The 17719-nt window shown below is 37.3% G+C and overlaps 1 protein-coding gene across 1 annotated transcript in view; it reads right to left on the reverse strand.

Annotated features, from left to right (window-relative positions):
* The window catches only part of oca2 (oculocutaneous albinism II), a 69215-nt gene that overhangs the window by 15276 nt on the left and 36220 nt on the right, over positions 1 to 17719 (reverse strand). The window contains exons 16-23 of the mRNA XM_056750871.1: positions 16075 to 16222; positions 15019 to 15076; positions 14110 to 14218; positions 8617 to 8744; positions 7312 to 7371; positions 5722 to 5826; positions 2266 to 2359; positions 106 to 199 (exon numbers count right to left, since the gene is read on the reverse strand). Coding sequence (XP_056606849.1) covers positions 106 to 199; positions 2266 to 2359; positions 5722 to 5826; positions 7312 to 7371; positions 8617 to 8744; positions 14110 to 14218; positions 15019 to 15076; positions 16075 to 16222 — 796 coding nt within the window. The remainder of the gene's footprint in view (positions 1 to 105; positions 200 to 2265; positions 2360 to 5721; positions 5827 to 7311; positions 7372 to 8616; positions 8745 to 14109; positions 14219 to 15018; positions 15077 to 16074; positions 16223 to 17719) is intronic.

Here is a 17719-nt window from a genome sequence, read left to right on the forward strand (position 1 = left end):
ATCCCTGAAATAACTTGGCTGTTAGCAATGGTAAGCTTTAAAATGAAGAAAACAGTTTGGAGAGGTTGGAACCTTTAAGTATAAGTTTGTGCCCAACACAATTACCTGAAGAATTCCATGAAAGAAAATCCATAGCCGTGTTGTTCGGCAATCCCCGCGCACACCACATTAGCAGACGCTCCAATCAGAGTCCCATTTCCTTTGGGAACACAAAAGGACGCAAACAAAATGAATAACTAAACAGACTTTCATATTATTAAATGAAAATATATTTGCTCAGTGAATTAATTCACACCTGTGTGTAGTTTACTTTATACTTTCTATATACTTTCTGAGAATTTGTAAACGTTTAAATAGCACCACACGTACTTCACAAACACAGCACTGAACAAACACAGATCTTTATAAATGAATATTGATTTGGTGCCAGTATGCACAGCGGATTTTGTTATGCTGATTGCAATTTCAAGTCTTCCGCTGTGCAATCACTCCTTTTAGAATATTAGAAATGACCTTCAGTGCTAAATTGCAGAGGTGATTTAAGAAGCGTTTCTTTTGTAGCACCTGCTTTGGTAATGCATGGCATCGTAAGGGATTTCTGTCCCAACTCAAATTAAAGGCGTGAAAGCTTCCTGATGAAGAACAGAGGTCACCACTTCATCAAGAGCATGTCTAAAAATTTACTCTAGAGCATTTAGGGGTGTTGTTCCATTTATTGAAGACGTTTCACCGTTCACCCAAGTGGCTTCATCAGCTGTAAAACAACTCTCACCTATATGTCTTATGACTTGCAAACTCTGTCATGGTGAACAATTTATTATTGCATTGGACTCCATAAAATGCATTTCAATTGTCTTTTGATTGGTTTGGATGAATTTCAGTTTGTTTGTATTCCGCTAATGCCATAGATTTACTTTTTTGTGATGAGGTTAAAGGGTAGTCACCATTTACTCACCATCTTGTCATTTCAAACCTGTATGACTTTCTTTCTTTTCCATAACATAAAAAAATATATTTTATAGTATGTTGGTAACCAAACAACAGTGGGACCCATTGACTTTCAATACAATAGAAATGCTCAGTTACCAAGACTTTTAAAATATCTTCTATTGTGTTCTGCAGAAGAAAGTAAGTCATACAGGCTTGGAATGACAAAAGGGTGTGTAAATGATGAGAGATTTTTCATTTTTGGGTGAACTATTCCTTTAAAAGCTGGGCGATCTCCCAGAGAAAAAACACATCGCATCACAAACTCATCGCAATGAAACGCATTTTCATTCACAAAATGTTTTGCCAACAACAATCTCTCTTTTAGTTTTATTTTGATGTTCTAATTAGGAATATATTTTTCTATTTGATTCTGAAAAGTATTCCCATTACAGTTAACAAATCATAACAGCAATCAATTTGTCATTCCCAATAAGCCCTTTAACTCAGTCATCTAATATGAAACGCTCATATCTTTAAAAGTTTCACCATGACAATAAAACCAGAAGCAGCCTTAGCATTCCAAAAATCGATACTAGATCTAATACATCTCTTGTTATTAAGCCACAGGAGTGCAACATCTCTCTCTGTGTCTTTAGAGTGAAACAGACAATGGAGCATATACACATGGCCTTATAAGTACACACCAGTACTTAATGTACAGGATCTATTCGGCTAAGATGTTCTTTCACAGAGGAACAAGGCATACAGTATGTGACACATGGTTAAAAAGTGCAGAATTGGTGATATTTATTCATCTTCATCTATTAATAAAATGATACTCAGCTGCTACTGTAAACAAGATCACAAGTGCGTTCCCAATTTTTGTTCTACTTAGTCTATTGTTTTAACACATTCATGCATTTTGCAGACACTTTCATGCAAAGTGCATTTTTTTTCTCCAATTTACTGAATGTGTTTGCTGACATTGAACTAATGACCTTTGCATTGCTAACACAATGCAACACAACTGAAATATAGGAATGCTAGATGTGTGCCACTGTGGCGTGTCATAACATTTAACCTGACATGCATTCAAAGAAAGCGTGCTCATGCTGCATTCATGTGTCAGACATTAAAGACCAATCTAGCATATATATTTATCATGTCAGAAAACCATTGAAAAGGAGCAAAATGGTGCACGAAATCAATTCTGTATAAACCTTTAATGTCACATGGTAAGCCAAGCTTTCCCAAAAAAGCATGTTTGTTTTAAAACACCCAGACTCTTAATTGAGTCATATAAATGCAAATAGAAATGTTGAAAATTGTACCTACCTCCAAGACAAGCTCCCATAGCTAATGCAAAAATGAGCGGTTTAATGGGCAGGTTGACATCTGCATCTTGACTGAGGTTTATAAGCACTGGAATCTGTCAAAAAAGATTACAGACTGTTTCTTTATCCATCTTTTGCATTCAATCTGTTTTCATTTCAAATTTAATTTTAAAATGCATATTGCAGCATCCACACTGCAAGGAGTCAGTATAAAGATGATTGACATATCAACAGCGCAACACACTGTAAATAAAAATGACTGAGTGCACTATACATTGTTGTCTGATCCAAGTAAAATGAGCAGTGCCGATTGTAATTCACCATATGTCAAGATTCAAACACTGTGGATGCCGGGGTCATGAAAAGGGTTACGTTCAATAATTCTGACAGCCGTCCGACCTATTAGCAGATTGAGTCATATTCTTTTTCAGCAGGGACACGAGAATCAATAGCGGGTTACATTACATTTTCTATTGCATTCATTCTTTCTTTTTTACAGACACATTACTTGAATAAACAGCAAATCAAATGATACGCTCCAAACATCATCGCTTAAAGCCCAGGCAAAAAACCTGGGAGGAAAGAGACACATCCCCCAGTACCTAGCATGAACATAATGACAAGAGTCTGAGAATGCCTCCCTGTGGCAACAACAACAAACACACATGCATAAGTTTCTCAAGGCATACGAGCATTCGGTTTTTCGACCAGCGCGGCATAAAGAACGCATATTTGCAGAAAATGCCTTCTGCTTTGGAGAATTCAATGTGCAGCCACTTGGACACGACAGGCTGGTCTCTCAGCATAACAGCGGATTGAGCGGCAATCGACTTGAATAAATTACACAGCACAACTGTGATTACATTTTCTACTACATTTGCCATCCGGTTCGTTCAGCTGTGGTATTGCCATCGTGGATGGGAGTGCACCAAGAGCCAAAGCAATCGTACACTTGTGCTGACAAGAAAATAACAGTTTTAGGTTTCCAACGGAGCGCAAATAGAATATTTTAATCTGGAGTATCTTGATGTGATGTTGCATAGAAAACAACCTTAAAGGTATCGTGCATGCCGGTTTAGTCTTAAAAGGGCTGTTTGATTAGCAAGTGTAAACCAATTATTATGTTGTCTGCACATAAACAGCTACAGCTGTTCTTTTATAAAAATGATGAAGATAAAGAATGTATCTTTTTTATAGTGCATATTTCATATAGAATGGTGCTGTGCTTGTCCCACAGATGCAAATCCACTGTGCATATCACTGTGAATGTGTGAACGATCAAACATGTTAAATCTAAAGTACTCGGTCATAATTACTGCAATTTATTCCAAGCTTATTGCAATTTAGTTTCCTGTCAAGTAACCTAACAAATAGCCCGGGAGACAAAATATCTCAAAAATATCTCAAATATAAAAAATGGCATGAAGGAAGACAGACATGACTTTGCCTGTGAATATATGATCAGAGATAATTCTCTAAATCCAGCGACAGGACAGATTGTTTCTAGACACTCTATTGATTTTCAGATCAGATGCTCACTGCTCCATGTGGACACGAGTGAATGTGTCACGTTTGAAAAGGCACACCTGAACACTGAATCCGCCATGCATGATAGTCAGGGCCTAAAGGACGGATAGAACGCACAATGGCCAATTTAAAAATAGTTTCATCCATGGCACATTTTTTATCAATACTTCAAATCATTTGAATGGATGACTAGCCACAGTAAATATGTTGGGGAAAGCAGTTCGAAACATTTCTGAGATGATGTTTAACTGAAAGAATTGATTTAAATATGGTAAACTGTGTTAAACACAGCTGAGGGTACTACGCTGAAAGCATTCTCCAAAATAGTTAAAGGGAGAGCCCTCCCAAAAATGAATATTGGATCATGAATTACTCACTCTCTTGTTGGTCCAAACGTGGATCAATTTCTTTGTTTGGTTGAACACAGAGAAAGATATTTAGACGAATGCTTGTAACCAAACAGTTCTTGGACCCTATTGACTACCATTGTAGGACAATCACAATGGTAGTCAAAAGTGCCCAGAACTGTTCGCTTTCCTACATTCTTCAAAATATCTTTTTTTACTCAACAGAACAAAAAATATATAAAGTCGTTTTTCCTACTATGGTGGTGAATGGGGTCCAAGAACTGTTTGGTTACAAGCATTCTTCCAAATAACTTTCTTTGTGTTCATCAGAACAAAGCAATGTATACAGATTTGGAATTGAAGGTGAGTAAATGATGACAGAATTTATATTTTTGGATGAACTATCCCTTGATCACACAAAGAGTAGAGGTACATTTATGAATGACTATTCATTAAAAATCTACAGGGCATGGTTTCCATGTGGGTCTAGCAATAACTGAAAACAACCCAATATTTTTTTTATTAGAGGATGATACAGCAGAGATACTGAAGTGTTTGTCCCAATGTCATTTTAAGTCCAAATTCACACATTCTGAGAGTGCATGATGGGGAACTTCAAAGAGGTTTTTCATTATAAACACATTGACAGCCTGCAAAATAATTGAGCACTGAGACCTTGAGTACATTTCATTGTTTATAGGGCTGGATGAACATTTAGGCTTCTAGTTTTTACACTTCCTCAAGAATTCATGGTGACCATTTACTTCATCTAATGTAAGAGTATATTTCCCTATTATATAAGTTGTATATAGAATTGTAATATTTACTCTATTCTTACCAAAACCAAAATCCACAAGTCAATTAGCCATTCAGGCAACACAACTGCTAGTGTGTGTAGTTTAGCACATGGCGAGAGAGGAAAGAGGGCAAAACAGAGCAAGAGACATGAGTGGAACATTCCTGGAGAAAGCGGAAATGAAAAGGCTTTGAAAATGCTAAGTGATTTCTGGGGTGAAGTTGTCTCTTCATCTGCCCTCCATTCTTCCCTTCTGCTCATTTGGCAGTGAGTGATCGGCAGCACGGCTCTGTCTGTTTGGTGCCATGTTCATTATATCAGCTCGCAGCACGTGTCCCTTCACGATCCACATGATTCACGCGCCGCTATGATAGAGGATCATCACTCGCTACTGTTCTTCGTGCACTTGAGTTGACAATAGAGGATAACACGCGTTATTTTGACCTATTTGTCAACAGAATGTGGGTGGATGACATGGCGTGTGACAGCAGCGTCCTGCAGCGTGTTGCATACTCTAAAACTGTCTGAAATATTTGTTATCTAATTGTCATACTGGCTTTTTTAATCTGTCATTTTTTACTTATATACTGTAAAACTCATAATTCTAATGCCATATTTTGAAATTATGTCAGAATAATACCAGAATAGTAAAATTGTGTGACAAACTTTTCCTAAAGTTGCGGAAAATAAAGTAATCTCCTAAATATTGTTGTAAAAGGTTTTAATAAGAGTTTTAATTTCAGTCGTATGTCTGTGTAACTAAGGAGTTAGTGTGTGTACCACTCACCATAGTTGCAGTAAAGGGAATGTTGTCTATGAGAGAAGAGGCCAGTGCTGAGACCCACATGACCAAAATGATGGCAATGGCCAACCGCTCATCCTCTGGCACAGCCTGTTGGAGAAGATAACAATAAAACATGTCACAACCAAACACTGCTTCCCTACTGAAGGCACACATAGCCCTCCTCCATCTCTCTGTCAGGATTACAAAGGCCTGTGGATGCCAGCACAGAGGAAGGAGACTTAAGAGACAATGTGTTCAAGACAGTCACGCTGAATTCATTATTTCATGTTTTCACAAACAAAAAACACACGCTTCCCCACAACATGCCTGTTTTTCACTAAATACACTATAGTTTATTGTGAGTCCAAAAGATGTTTATCAAGACATTGTCATTTTCTAGTGTTTTGTACTTCTTGCTTTGGTTATTCATCTATCTGGTCAGATTTGGGGTTCTAGGTACCGGTGACGGAGGCTCGATTGAATGCATCAGAGCTCCGCAGCAGCACCTGTCATGAGCAATTACTGTGATTGTAAAATGCCCACACACCAAACGCAAGCTGACGGGTCTATCAAAGTATGATCGCCAGCCAGGCGGAGTTGGACACATACAGGCCTGTGGAAATCTCTACCATGGCTCATATAGCTTCACTTTAATCTAGAATAACAACAATTTCAGTCAGTTACGCTTTTTAATGAGGTGCACTTGGCTGGTTTACAGTGTACTGTACAATTTATGTTTTGAAATGCTTGCTTTCAGAGTTATTGTACATTTATGATCTAATAATAGCTATGGTGACACATTAAAACCAAACAAAACGCTATATGGAAAGGATTGGTTTTCTAAATTATGTCTTAGTAGAAATTACTTACATTAGATGTCTGTAATTTAATGTAATGATTAAGTAGTTTGGAAAACTAATAAATGTAGATGTGCATTATAAAGCCCATGATAAAAACAAATATGACCTACACGTTGTTGTCCTTCCAAAACCTCGGATGTCCAAATTTTACTACAAATGCAATACTTTTTTTTAGATATGCAAAACCCAGTGACAAACATAAAGGGTGACTAATAATAATAAAATATCAGAGATATGTAATAAAACATTATGAATAAAGTCCTTAAGGAAAGAATTAATGGAGATTAACATAATTTCTGTTACTTTAGTCATTCAGATCAGTTCTTGAACTTTCTGTCCTCATTGAAAGAATCATCTTTTTTCATTGGATAGGAAGCCAGCAGTATGAACCAACAACTGCACTTTTACCCAGAAAGTTGGCCAAAAGGTGTAAATCTATAATTAAATTGGCAACCGGCAGAGAAACAAGAAGTCCACAGTAGTTTTAGTTACCAAATTTCAAAATGAAAGAGAAAAATCATCGTGAAAAAAAGTAATGCAGTACAATCACAGACATTCTGGACAAAGAGCCCTGAAAGAACTAAAGAACGGTAGGTTATTGGTTGTGCTATTTTAGCAATTTTATGTGAGAAAAACATTTTTGTTCCGATCACATTCCCTATCCTGAGGGAAAACTAGTCCCATCCGATTAGAGCTAAAGACTGTACAGAATGTTTCTGGAGGAAATACTCACTTTTATCAACACTGCCGTCTGCTCTCCAATATAGTCGATCAGCTGCAGCTGGGCTATGGCCTTAAAAACACCAAACACAAAATGATGCCACAGAAACCAAAGTATGATATATTATCCTGACAGCTCAGATCTTCCATCTTTTAAACATTTAAAGTGGAATATCTAAATTCATCTATTTTTGTCCCAGTGCTTGTTTTGCACATTGCTATATGTTTATATTTGTAAATGTTGACTATTCACTGGGCAAACAGTTTATCTTGGACCAGCATTAAACTCCCCAATGAGCTCATGGTTTGGGCTTCCCTGTGTGAATACTGTCTTCCTAACAAAACAAAGAATTAAACGAACACAAACAGCAAACCCAGCGGTTCTAGTGCTGACTCGCTTACTTTTCCATTACTTACACTCCCAATCTCGCTCGTTCACTGTTTATTTTTCAATGCCTTTCGTTTTTTATGCGAAAAATAAACTCAACAATACAAAGATAACATATTTTATCTTTTATGACAATGGACAATTGTTATTTTTCAGGCTTCAGATATTCGCTCTTTTTTTTCCAGATATTGGCTTTAAATGTTTTTAAGATGATATTATATAATTCCTGTTCCTGAAATTATATAGGGGGTGACTATAATGTCAATGTTTTAAAATGGATGTTGCTATTTATGTCACGTCCGTGTGTGCTACACACTTCTAACATGACAATATAGCAATTCAGCAAGAAACACTCCTGGGGTTTCTTCGATTTTTATCTTATCAAAATGTTTCAAACTACATTTGTTTCCTGGGAATATATTTTAATTGCTAAGTGTTTTATAGGTCTTCCTGTGTCCTCAATTTTACTTTCCATCCTGTTAGTCTCTTGTTATATCCATTAACTAATAAAAGCCAGTTCCCTAATAACATAATAACATCCTCACTCCAGGAGCTGGGGGGATTTGTTTGGCTGTTTGGTAAGAAAAAAGCAGCACAAAAAAGAATTCTGTGTCTTATAGTGTCAGAAAAATCAATGTTATATTATGAACATTTCGAAAGATGCTTGAAAAGTACCAAAATGGATATCCTATCCTATCCAATTAAGTTCCATTTTTACTTATTTTTGTCTCATTTTGAAGACAAATTTTCATCTTGGGTAAACTGTTTCCTTAAGAATGATGTATCACTAACCTCAAGCCGAACTCTAACAATATTGTCTTTCCAATTTGGTAAACAATGACCAGATATCATTGTTATGTATCATTTGACAGAATATTTTAAAATATGTGTGTGTGTGTGAGGATTTCATGAACACTGCTCCTCACGTACCTCCATAAGCACAAACAGAGCAGCGAAGAACAACAACGTAGCCCATTCCACTCTGTGAAGTATAATATCAAAGTCCTGGATATCAGCCAGTACCAGTAACCAGAGAGCTCCCAATATAGCAATCCAACCTGAGTGGAAAAACAAAACAGAACAAACTGTGATTGCTAGAGTAGAAGGCAAAGCACCGTCCACATAAACACAATTTTATTTCCTGTTGTCATGTGCAAAGGTTTTAAGTAAATGGGATTGTGGAAAACAGCCGGCCGCCGGTTAATGCAACGCATCAATCATTTGTTACCTCTTTATCTGTCTCGCCTTCCCATGACCACACATGCACACCACACTCTCATCAGCCCTACCACCGTGGGTCTAAATCTAACATTCCACTCACACAATATCGCGGCAGAAGACCGTACAGCAGCATTCAATTAGAAACTCTCATCAACCATCTCTACATTGCTTCACTGACACCACCAGGTATAGTCAGACACACTGCAATGGACTAATGACTTTGTATTTTGAAAAATTTTCACCTCGGTGTGTATGTGTTATCATGCAGAGCACCATAAAAGAGGTTTTTCATTGTGCGTTTTATGTAAACCGACAGTGACGTTAAATTTCCCATAATCCTCTGGGGTTCAAAACGTGCGTAATGTCAGGAACAAAATGTAGCGCAGCAGACAATATGGTAGGACCTAGGCTAGTATAATACTCCTCCATCACCTGCAGTGATAAAGGTTTATCATAATGAGGATGCCATTTAGACGTCAAGGCCATATGCAACTACGGCGTCACATGCCAGCCTGTGGCCTTTTCTATTATAGCCACAGAAAAGCTATGTATTGCATGTCAATGACGTGTATGACGAGGAAAAGAAAAGAATGACTGATTGCAGAAATTAGAACAAACCTACTGAAGCTATTAGAACAGTTAGGGAATGTTTACGGGCTAAGAGACAGAACATTTACCAGCAGTCGGATCAGAGTTTGTACTTCAGCGCAGTTAGTATAATATTTTCTCTAGGTACTGTTGGGCTGGAGAAACCACTTAGCCAAATGCAGGTTAAAAGAGAACCTCCATGACTGCCAGAAATAATATCCACAATCTGTGTGAGTATCCTGTTTATCCTCATTCACCCAAACAAAGTAGAATGAGGGAAAATTTATTTTTTGTTGTTGTTCTTGCATTTATTTAGTTTGTCCCATGAATGTTCTTGAATGTTCTTCTCTCCTTTTGATCTAAAGGCATATGAATGAATGTTTAAAATGAGTTATGAAGCAACATGAGATAGGCATTGCCGAAACAGTATACAGTGTCCATTTTATGATTTTGATTCAGACGCGTTGTTTGTACCTGAAAAGATTAGCAATAAAACAAAATGTCCATATCTTAAAAATAAAGTTGGATATTCCGATCCATTTATTTAACTACAAAGGTGATGCGTCAGAACCAAAATCGTAAAATGGACAACTGTGCACCTACAACATACAGAGTGCATGCACGTGACGTCAGCGCACATGTCAATCCACGTGAAGTCAAGCGAGTCCCGCCCACTGAGTGGATTTTTCTAGACCTTCGGTATTAAGTGTCACTCAGCACTACCTTTTTTTGTGTCACCAGTATGTACAACAATTTTTCAATACACAGACTGCGTGTGTATGTACATATATATATTTCTAACCTGACATCAAAAGAAGTCGCAAATACTTTAGGAGTTGGCTAACCAACACCTTACCTCAACTCAAACCCTAAAATCACAACTAAACCTGACATCACCTGTCATTATTGATTGATGATTGTCTCCTTTTACTGGAAGGCTGGACTTCCTTAACTAGACCGGCCATATTGACCCCCATTCATAGTAATACCAGTGCTGCATCTTGTTATTAACATAGGCCCAAGATTTTTTGTGCTGAATTGTAGGATTAAAAACTGTTATAAAGAAGATATAGATCTAATAAAATTAACAGGACAGACTTTTATGCAGTGGCCTGCATACACTTTGTATTCATGAATCGCACACTATAACTAATACTTACTAAAGATAAGCGTAAATGTTTCATGTCAAAAGATCCAGCCCACACCACTCAGGGCTGACTAGTGAATTACTGAGGAATTATCTAAACAGCCCATTTCTACCAGCACAAGGGAGATATTTTGCTGTAAGACAGCCAGAGGCTCTGGACTCTGTCCATAAGTGAAGCACCTCTATTAGAAGATACCTGAAAAATGGTCAAACAGTTATTATAGCTGCTGACATTAAGCACAAAAACACTCACATGGAGACACACACACACACACTTTTGAAATAATGGCCAGTAAAGGCTTCCACGTACTGATAAAATATATACATATATATATATATACACTATATATTGGGAAGGAGGGGGGGCACGGTGGCTTAGTGGTTAGCACGTTCGCCTCACACCTCCAGGGTTGGGGGTTCGATTCCCGCTTCCGACTTGTGTGTGTGGAGTTTGCATGTTCTCCCCGTGCCTCGGGGGTTTCCTCCGGGTACTCCGGTTTCCTCCCCTGGTCCAAAGACATGCATGGTAGGTTGATTGGCATCTCTGGAAAAAATTGTCCGTAGGGTGTGAGTGCGTGAGTGAATGAGAGAGTGTGTGTGCCCTGCGATGGGTTGGCACTCCATCCAGGGTGTATCCTGCCTTGATGCCCGATGACTCCTGAGATGGGCACAGGCTCCCCGTGACCCGAGGTAGTTCGGATAAGCGGTAGAAAATGGAATGGAATATTGGGAAAGGTGACAACATGCTTCCACTTCTGGCCAAATTTAATGACACAGGTAAATGGCTCTTGGGAAATCATTTAATAAGGAATGAGGAAAGAGGAAGAGCTAATGACAGGCAGAGGAATAATAACAGGAACTGGACACTGAGAGATTTAGCCATGGAGGATAGAGATGAAATTGTGGGGGAGGCAGTATTTGTACATTGCATAAACAAGGGCTTGAAATTCTTTGTATGTGTTTTTGTCCTATAACAAGATCCGTGATATGTCCAGGTATCGTTTAGTTTAAAAAGTCTCACAAAAATTTGACTAATTGAAAATGCCATTAATGTACAAATAATATATTTTTATAGTTGTTACAAAGGCAAGGACATTCAGAATAGTGGAAGATGAAATCATTTAAAAGGTGACTCTCTATATAGCCTTTAATGGTGATAGAAAATCGATGTGTTTTAAGTGCATCTGCTTAAGAGTATGTTGTGCATCATCCTAATCGTCTAAGCTCCCAACACAACGACTTTTGTCATTGGCATCTTTTTTTAAGCACACATGTGTTTATGCAAAAATCTTTTTCAAGCATCCTCCACACTGGGAACAGGACTGTTTGTCACAACGCAAGTCCAAAAAAGTAGCTTTTGATTTGCTTTCCGCTTCAATGTTCCCCCTGCGGCATCCAACTGAAAAGAGAGGAGGAATTGAGGGCTTCCACCAGTGCACAGCACAAAGAAAAGAAAGCTATGCAATTAAAAAAAAGTTTGTTGGGAAACCTGTGAGGCTCATTCATCACACCCCAAACATTGCTGGCATTTCGGCCCATTGAGTGAGACACAAACACCTCATCATGTTGTTCATTTTAAAAGCAAATGCGTTTCTACCGGTGTCATCTTTATAAAGTCTCTCCCTGGATGTTCCAGGAAGAAATGAGCTGTTGTATGTTTTCCACTTTGATTAATTCTCCTCTGCTGCCTCATTCATTATTCGGTGATCCAGCTTTGTGCAGCTCGGGAGATAAATTATGCCCGGATCTTATCTTATTTATAAATAAATGACCATATCGAGTGCTGACTGGAGTTACTTTATTAATATATAATGCCCTTAAGATTTCAAGCAAAAATGCTGAATATTAATAACACAAATTAATGATAATACATTTCTTAAGTGTGCACTCAGTCATTTTTCCTCATTAAAAAGTTTTACCCCTAAATGATAAGACTACTTTTGGTTAAATACTTGTTTAAAAATCCAGTCAAATATGCCACCTAATAATTGATTATTTGTTTAACATGAGGTGGGACGCCTCTTGGGGGCGCCATGTTGAGCTCAACACAACTGGCAAAATATAATTTGCTTTTTCATGAGATTCTCACAATGGCAATGACTGTAAATACTGAATTTTCACAAAAGGCATTAGCTGCGATATAACTTTTCATTTGTTTAATGCTGCATCTATGCCTGTATTTGTGACAATTCCATCACTTTGACACCAGACATATTTAAACTCCTATATTATCGCAGTCTATGCCTTTAAATGATTGTCATGGCATCCTGAAACAGTGCAATCTGATAGGTCTCAAAAAAAAAGGTCTGTTTTTGAAAACACACAGATGCATTTGTTTTAATTGTTGCTTACGTGTTGTATACAGAAAAGTGCAAAATGTTTCCTAGATGATTACCGATCTGGTAAGTCTGATGGCAATCATGTCATTTTTCTGCATGGGAAACGGGCCTCGGGGATTAAGAATCACTTAATTGTCATAAATGCACTTTTGGTTTGAGCGTCATGTGGAGCTCTGTGAGTAGACTGCATCTCTGGCCTCCGGCAGGCACACTGTCTCCGCTCCCATGATTAAATAATCAATATCAAAGGTCAAATGGAGTGATGATGTGTCAACCTAATGAAAGTCTAATAACAGTCATTTGCTGCCCATGCCGGTTGACCCCGGTTTGATAGGAGTTAGGCACTGAGGGCATTTTAAAGCAGCACTACAGTGCAAAGGAAAATAGTAATTCCGATGTACAGTGATTGTTCTAATGCTTTCTTAATTCTTGTTAGTTGCTTTAGATAAAAGCGTCTGCTAAATGCCTAAATGTAAATATGATGTTATTGTTTTAGTGCTACAGTTGGTGCATATTCCTTATGTGCACAGTATTTGCCACCGGACTTACCAGATCGGTAATCATCTAATATATTTTTTTGTGCGTGAGTGTGCAATACAACGCCGATCTCATTTACTGCATAATAAACACATAAATAAGATAGTTAGACAAAGTTGTGTGACATGACAAAAAGACGAACGTTTGGTTGTTTAGAAAACTGGAAAAAAATAGAAATAATAAACAAAAGATTAAGTTAAGGGTTTTATTCAATGTTACTCCATTGTTATAGCTCTGTTTTGTTTCAGCGTTTATAGCCCAGCTGCAAACAATTACAATATCAACACATTGATGGATTCATAAACGCACCAATTAGTTCATGTCAGGATGTGGCTAAATGTATTAGCGTAACATTCTTTCCCTGTTTTTGATTTCTATGAAGCCTAAAATAAAATGTGATATTTTCTCCGAATTGGGACGCTTGTGATTTTCAGTCCAAAATAGCAATGTATTTTATTTCCTCTCCTCAAACAAGGAAAGGAAACAAGCCATCATAATTATACAGTGATGCGTGTAAACAGCAGGACCAGTTCAGTAATAGAAACGGATGCTTCCTGTTTATTTGTGTCCTCTTTTGTGCCTCTTACTTACCCAGATCCAGATGTATTGCTGGAACAAAGGAGTTGAGGAAAAACATGAAGATGACCAAGCCCAAGACAGTCAGACACTTGACCAGGAGGACTTTGTCAGTTATTCTGTGCTGTAAAATAACGCATTAAATATATATTTAGAGACAGATGAATCAATAACCCCTTATGACACCCTCTAAAAACAAATTTGGGGGTTAGAGATATTGGTTAAATGTCCAATTCTTTGGAGGATATATTGACAGAAGTGCAATATCATACATAACTATGTCTTCAGAGGTGTATGCATGATGTGTAATGAAGCGTTTTGTTTTTATTTATCTTTGAAAGAGCTATTTCTATCTACATACACCACAGGTCCACACCATGTTGTTTCTACAGTAGCCCTAAATTGACAAACTGCTTTATAGAGCATCTTACGTAAATACGTTATCTCCTTCTGCAAAGAAGCAAAAATGTGAGGACCTCTTAGTTCTTTCTTAAAACGTTCCTTTAGCTCAGTGGTATGAGCATTGCGTTAACAATGCAAGGTTGTGGATTCAATCACAGGGGATTACACATACTTAGAAGCAAATGTATAGGATCATGCAATGTAAGTAACTTTGCATAATAGCGTCTGCCACATGCGTAAATGTAAATGTAGTTCTGTGTCACCCACCGACCGTAGTGCTTCAAAAGGAAGGGGGGAATTGTGGAGTGAACGGTTGGTTACAATTTGCAACCTTACCACCAGATGGCGCTACATTTTATACCGTGGACCTTTAAGCAATCCTGGTAAATGACATTTAAAGATAAAATGATACTTTAAAGTACCTAATTGGAGTACATACAACACATGAACCAATGAAAATACAAGTGCTGTGTTGGGCCTTTCAGTCTATTTACAACATAGACTATTGTCTATTTACTTTACCTTCTTCTGCAGTTCTTGAATATTGTACTCCCAGTTTTTGTCTTCCTGTGATATTTGTCTGTAAAAATAAATAAAAAAGTAAACCAGAGTGCGTTAATACATCCTTTCAGCAAGAATGCACACGTGCAAATGAGTAGGGCTGGTGATTTCACATGGTCACCTCAAAGGATTTGTACCCACAGCATGTGAGACTATAAATTGACTTCTGTGATGAATCTATCAATCGTCAAAGCTAACCACATGTACTGCAAAACCTCAATCATAAATTATCTAATTTCTGTTGTAAAAAGAAGCATTTCTTATAAAAAATTTAAAACAGGCTGCTGTTGAGAACCAAATGATTCTGCAGGAGTATAATTTTAGCTCGCTCCAAGGATTACAGAGAGCCATTGCATTTGAGAACATTACATACTTCACAACAGGTTTATTATTTCTCATTTATCATCCTAGGTTTCTGTGTAAGGGCAACCGTTGGTTTCGACATGTCATTGTGTTCGAATGGATATGTTTCAAAGCTAATGGAGCATTTCTGTGACCCAAGATGAGCATGTTTATTAAAGCCTTTGTATGCTGCTTGGGTGTGTACGCTGTGGATAAAATCCAATTTTTAATCAGCAGCTTTGTCTTGTTCACAAGAGACAATATCTAAACATCCTTATAACAGGATTAATTTACCTACAATACATGCATAAGGTTATTTCATCTGTCTTTGTCTCGAGGTGAAAAGGCAAGTGAAGAATTGACTCCCTCAGAGAGCTGCATCAATTTTAACCTTCTCATCAATAATTTAACTTTTTTTATATATATACACAATATATATTTGTCTTCTTTTAGATTTCTTTCTAGATTTATATAAACTGTACATTAGGCAAGCTATAGCAAGTCTGCTTTTGAACCATTCACAAACTCTAAGTAAATTTAGAAAAGAAGCTGACCTTGCAAAATCTACTAAAACAGCACTGATCTCATTTTTGTGTTCTGTATATTTACTGCTAGATGTGACTTCTATTCTAGATCACAGTCAATGTAAGATTGGCTTGGACATGAGGGCGGCACCTCTGGAAGGTCTTGAGCTTCTTACGCAGAAGGCTTTCCAGATTGAGCACCTTCTGCATGAGAAGACACTTGACAGCGGTCTCTTCTCTGCTGGCTGGGTTTATGCGATGGGCTGTCTGCCTCCACACCAGAATCTCATGCTTCAGTTCTGCAACACAACAGAAACCAAAACAAGATGAAGTGTTAAGCACAATAAAAGTCAAATGTGAAGATAAGAATTTCAAATCAGTCAAAGAAGCAGATTTTATAAAAGATTAATGCAGTTTGGTCTTGGTTAGTTTACTTCCAAATACACAAATAAAATAAAGATGACTTGACATTTTAACAATGTCTGTTCAATTAAAAACAAATCACGTTAAAACAAGTCTTAACATAACGGCAATGACCTTCTACAAAATGCTTTGCTTCCTCTAAAAAAATCTTAGTAGCTTACATGAATTGAACACGTATATTACAACAATATTCCAATATTGACACGATTAAGACAATACTCTGTAAACAGAGGAATGTGAAGTGTGGAGTATTCCTATTTTAGTTGCATTATCGAAGTTCAGTATAGAGATGTAAACATCTTAATCGCATTATTTCCAGCATGTAGGACTTTTAGCCGTACTTTGCGACAGGATACAAACACGGTAGGGCTCAACCTTTAGACGGCAAACAAAAGAGCATGGCTTCAAAGCGTTTTCCGAATAGGAAACGAGGATAATGTTAACAATTCTTAAAGAAATTTATATTATGAAGTGCCTCGAAGGCTGAAGAGCAGGAAGGCATTTTGGAGGGAACATTGGATAGAGTTGCATGGGGATGTAAAATGACGCATGCCGTATAAGGACGTATATTCGATTCATGTACTATAACATGTAAAACGGGATCTTTAAAGGTATATTATTAATATGTAAACACCTTATTTATAATAATTGTCTTACTCAAAAAAAGGCAAATATTAGATTACTGATGTCCATGTAAATGTAGTCGATGCTGAGTAATGGAGTTTGACAAGCATTTAGCGTTATAATTAAATTTTATATGTATAATGGGGTTCAGGGTCTGGGCTGTCTTTAGCATTTATGTAAAGATGAGAATTTGTTAGATTATGGGGGATATGAAAATGTATTGACATGGAATTTATTATGGGACTGGTGTGTAAAATAGGTAGAAATAGAGAACGGTGTGTTAATTTAAATTCAAGGGAACATGACAAATAAATAAACAAGCAAAAACTTTAACAATAAAATGAGAACTCAGTCATCATTTAGTCACCCCTGTATGAATCATTCTTTCATGGAACACAAAAGAAGTAATGCTGGAGACTGTGAAATGAAAAGTCACCTTATGATGCTTTTGTGTTCTTATTAATGCAATTTAGAGTTTCCTCGTTTTGTTTCATGGAAAACAGTCAGAATTGTCTGAAATGGCATATTGGTGGGTGATATTATTGTTGAAAGAAAAGTTATAATGCAGGTTTTGAGCAACATGATGGTGAATAAATGATGATACGATTTTTATTTCTGAGTGAACTGCCTTTAATGTGTGCCGTATCTTTCATATTACAGGGAGAGGATAAAGTAGAGGCAAGGCAGTTAAAAGATAAGTAAGAAGAAAAACAAGGAGCAGATAGAATAGTCAGGGTGTTGTACAAGCC

This window comes from Triplophysa dalaica, chromosome 6 (assembly GCF_015846415.1).
Source record: "Triplophysa dalaica isolate WHDGS20190420 chromosome 6, ASM1584641v1, whole genome shotgun sequence".
NCBI classification, from domain to species: Eukaryota; Metazoa; Chordata; class Actinopteri; order Cypriniformes; family Nemacheilidae; genus Triplophysa; species Triplophysa dalaica.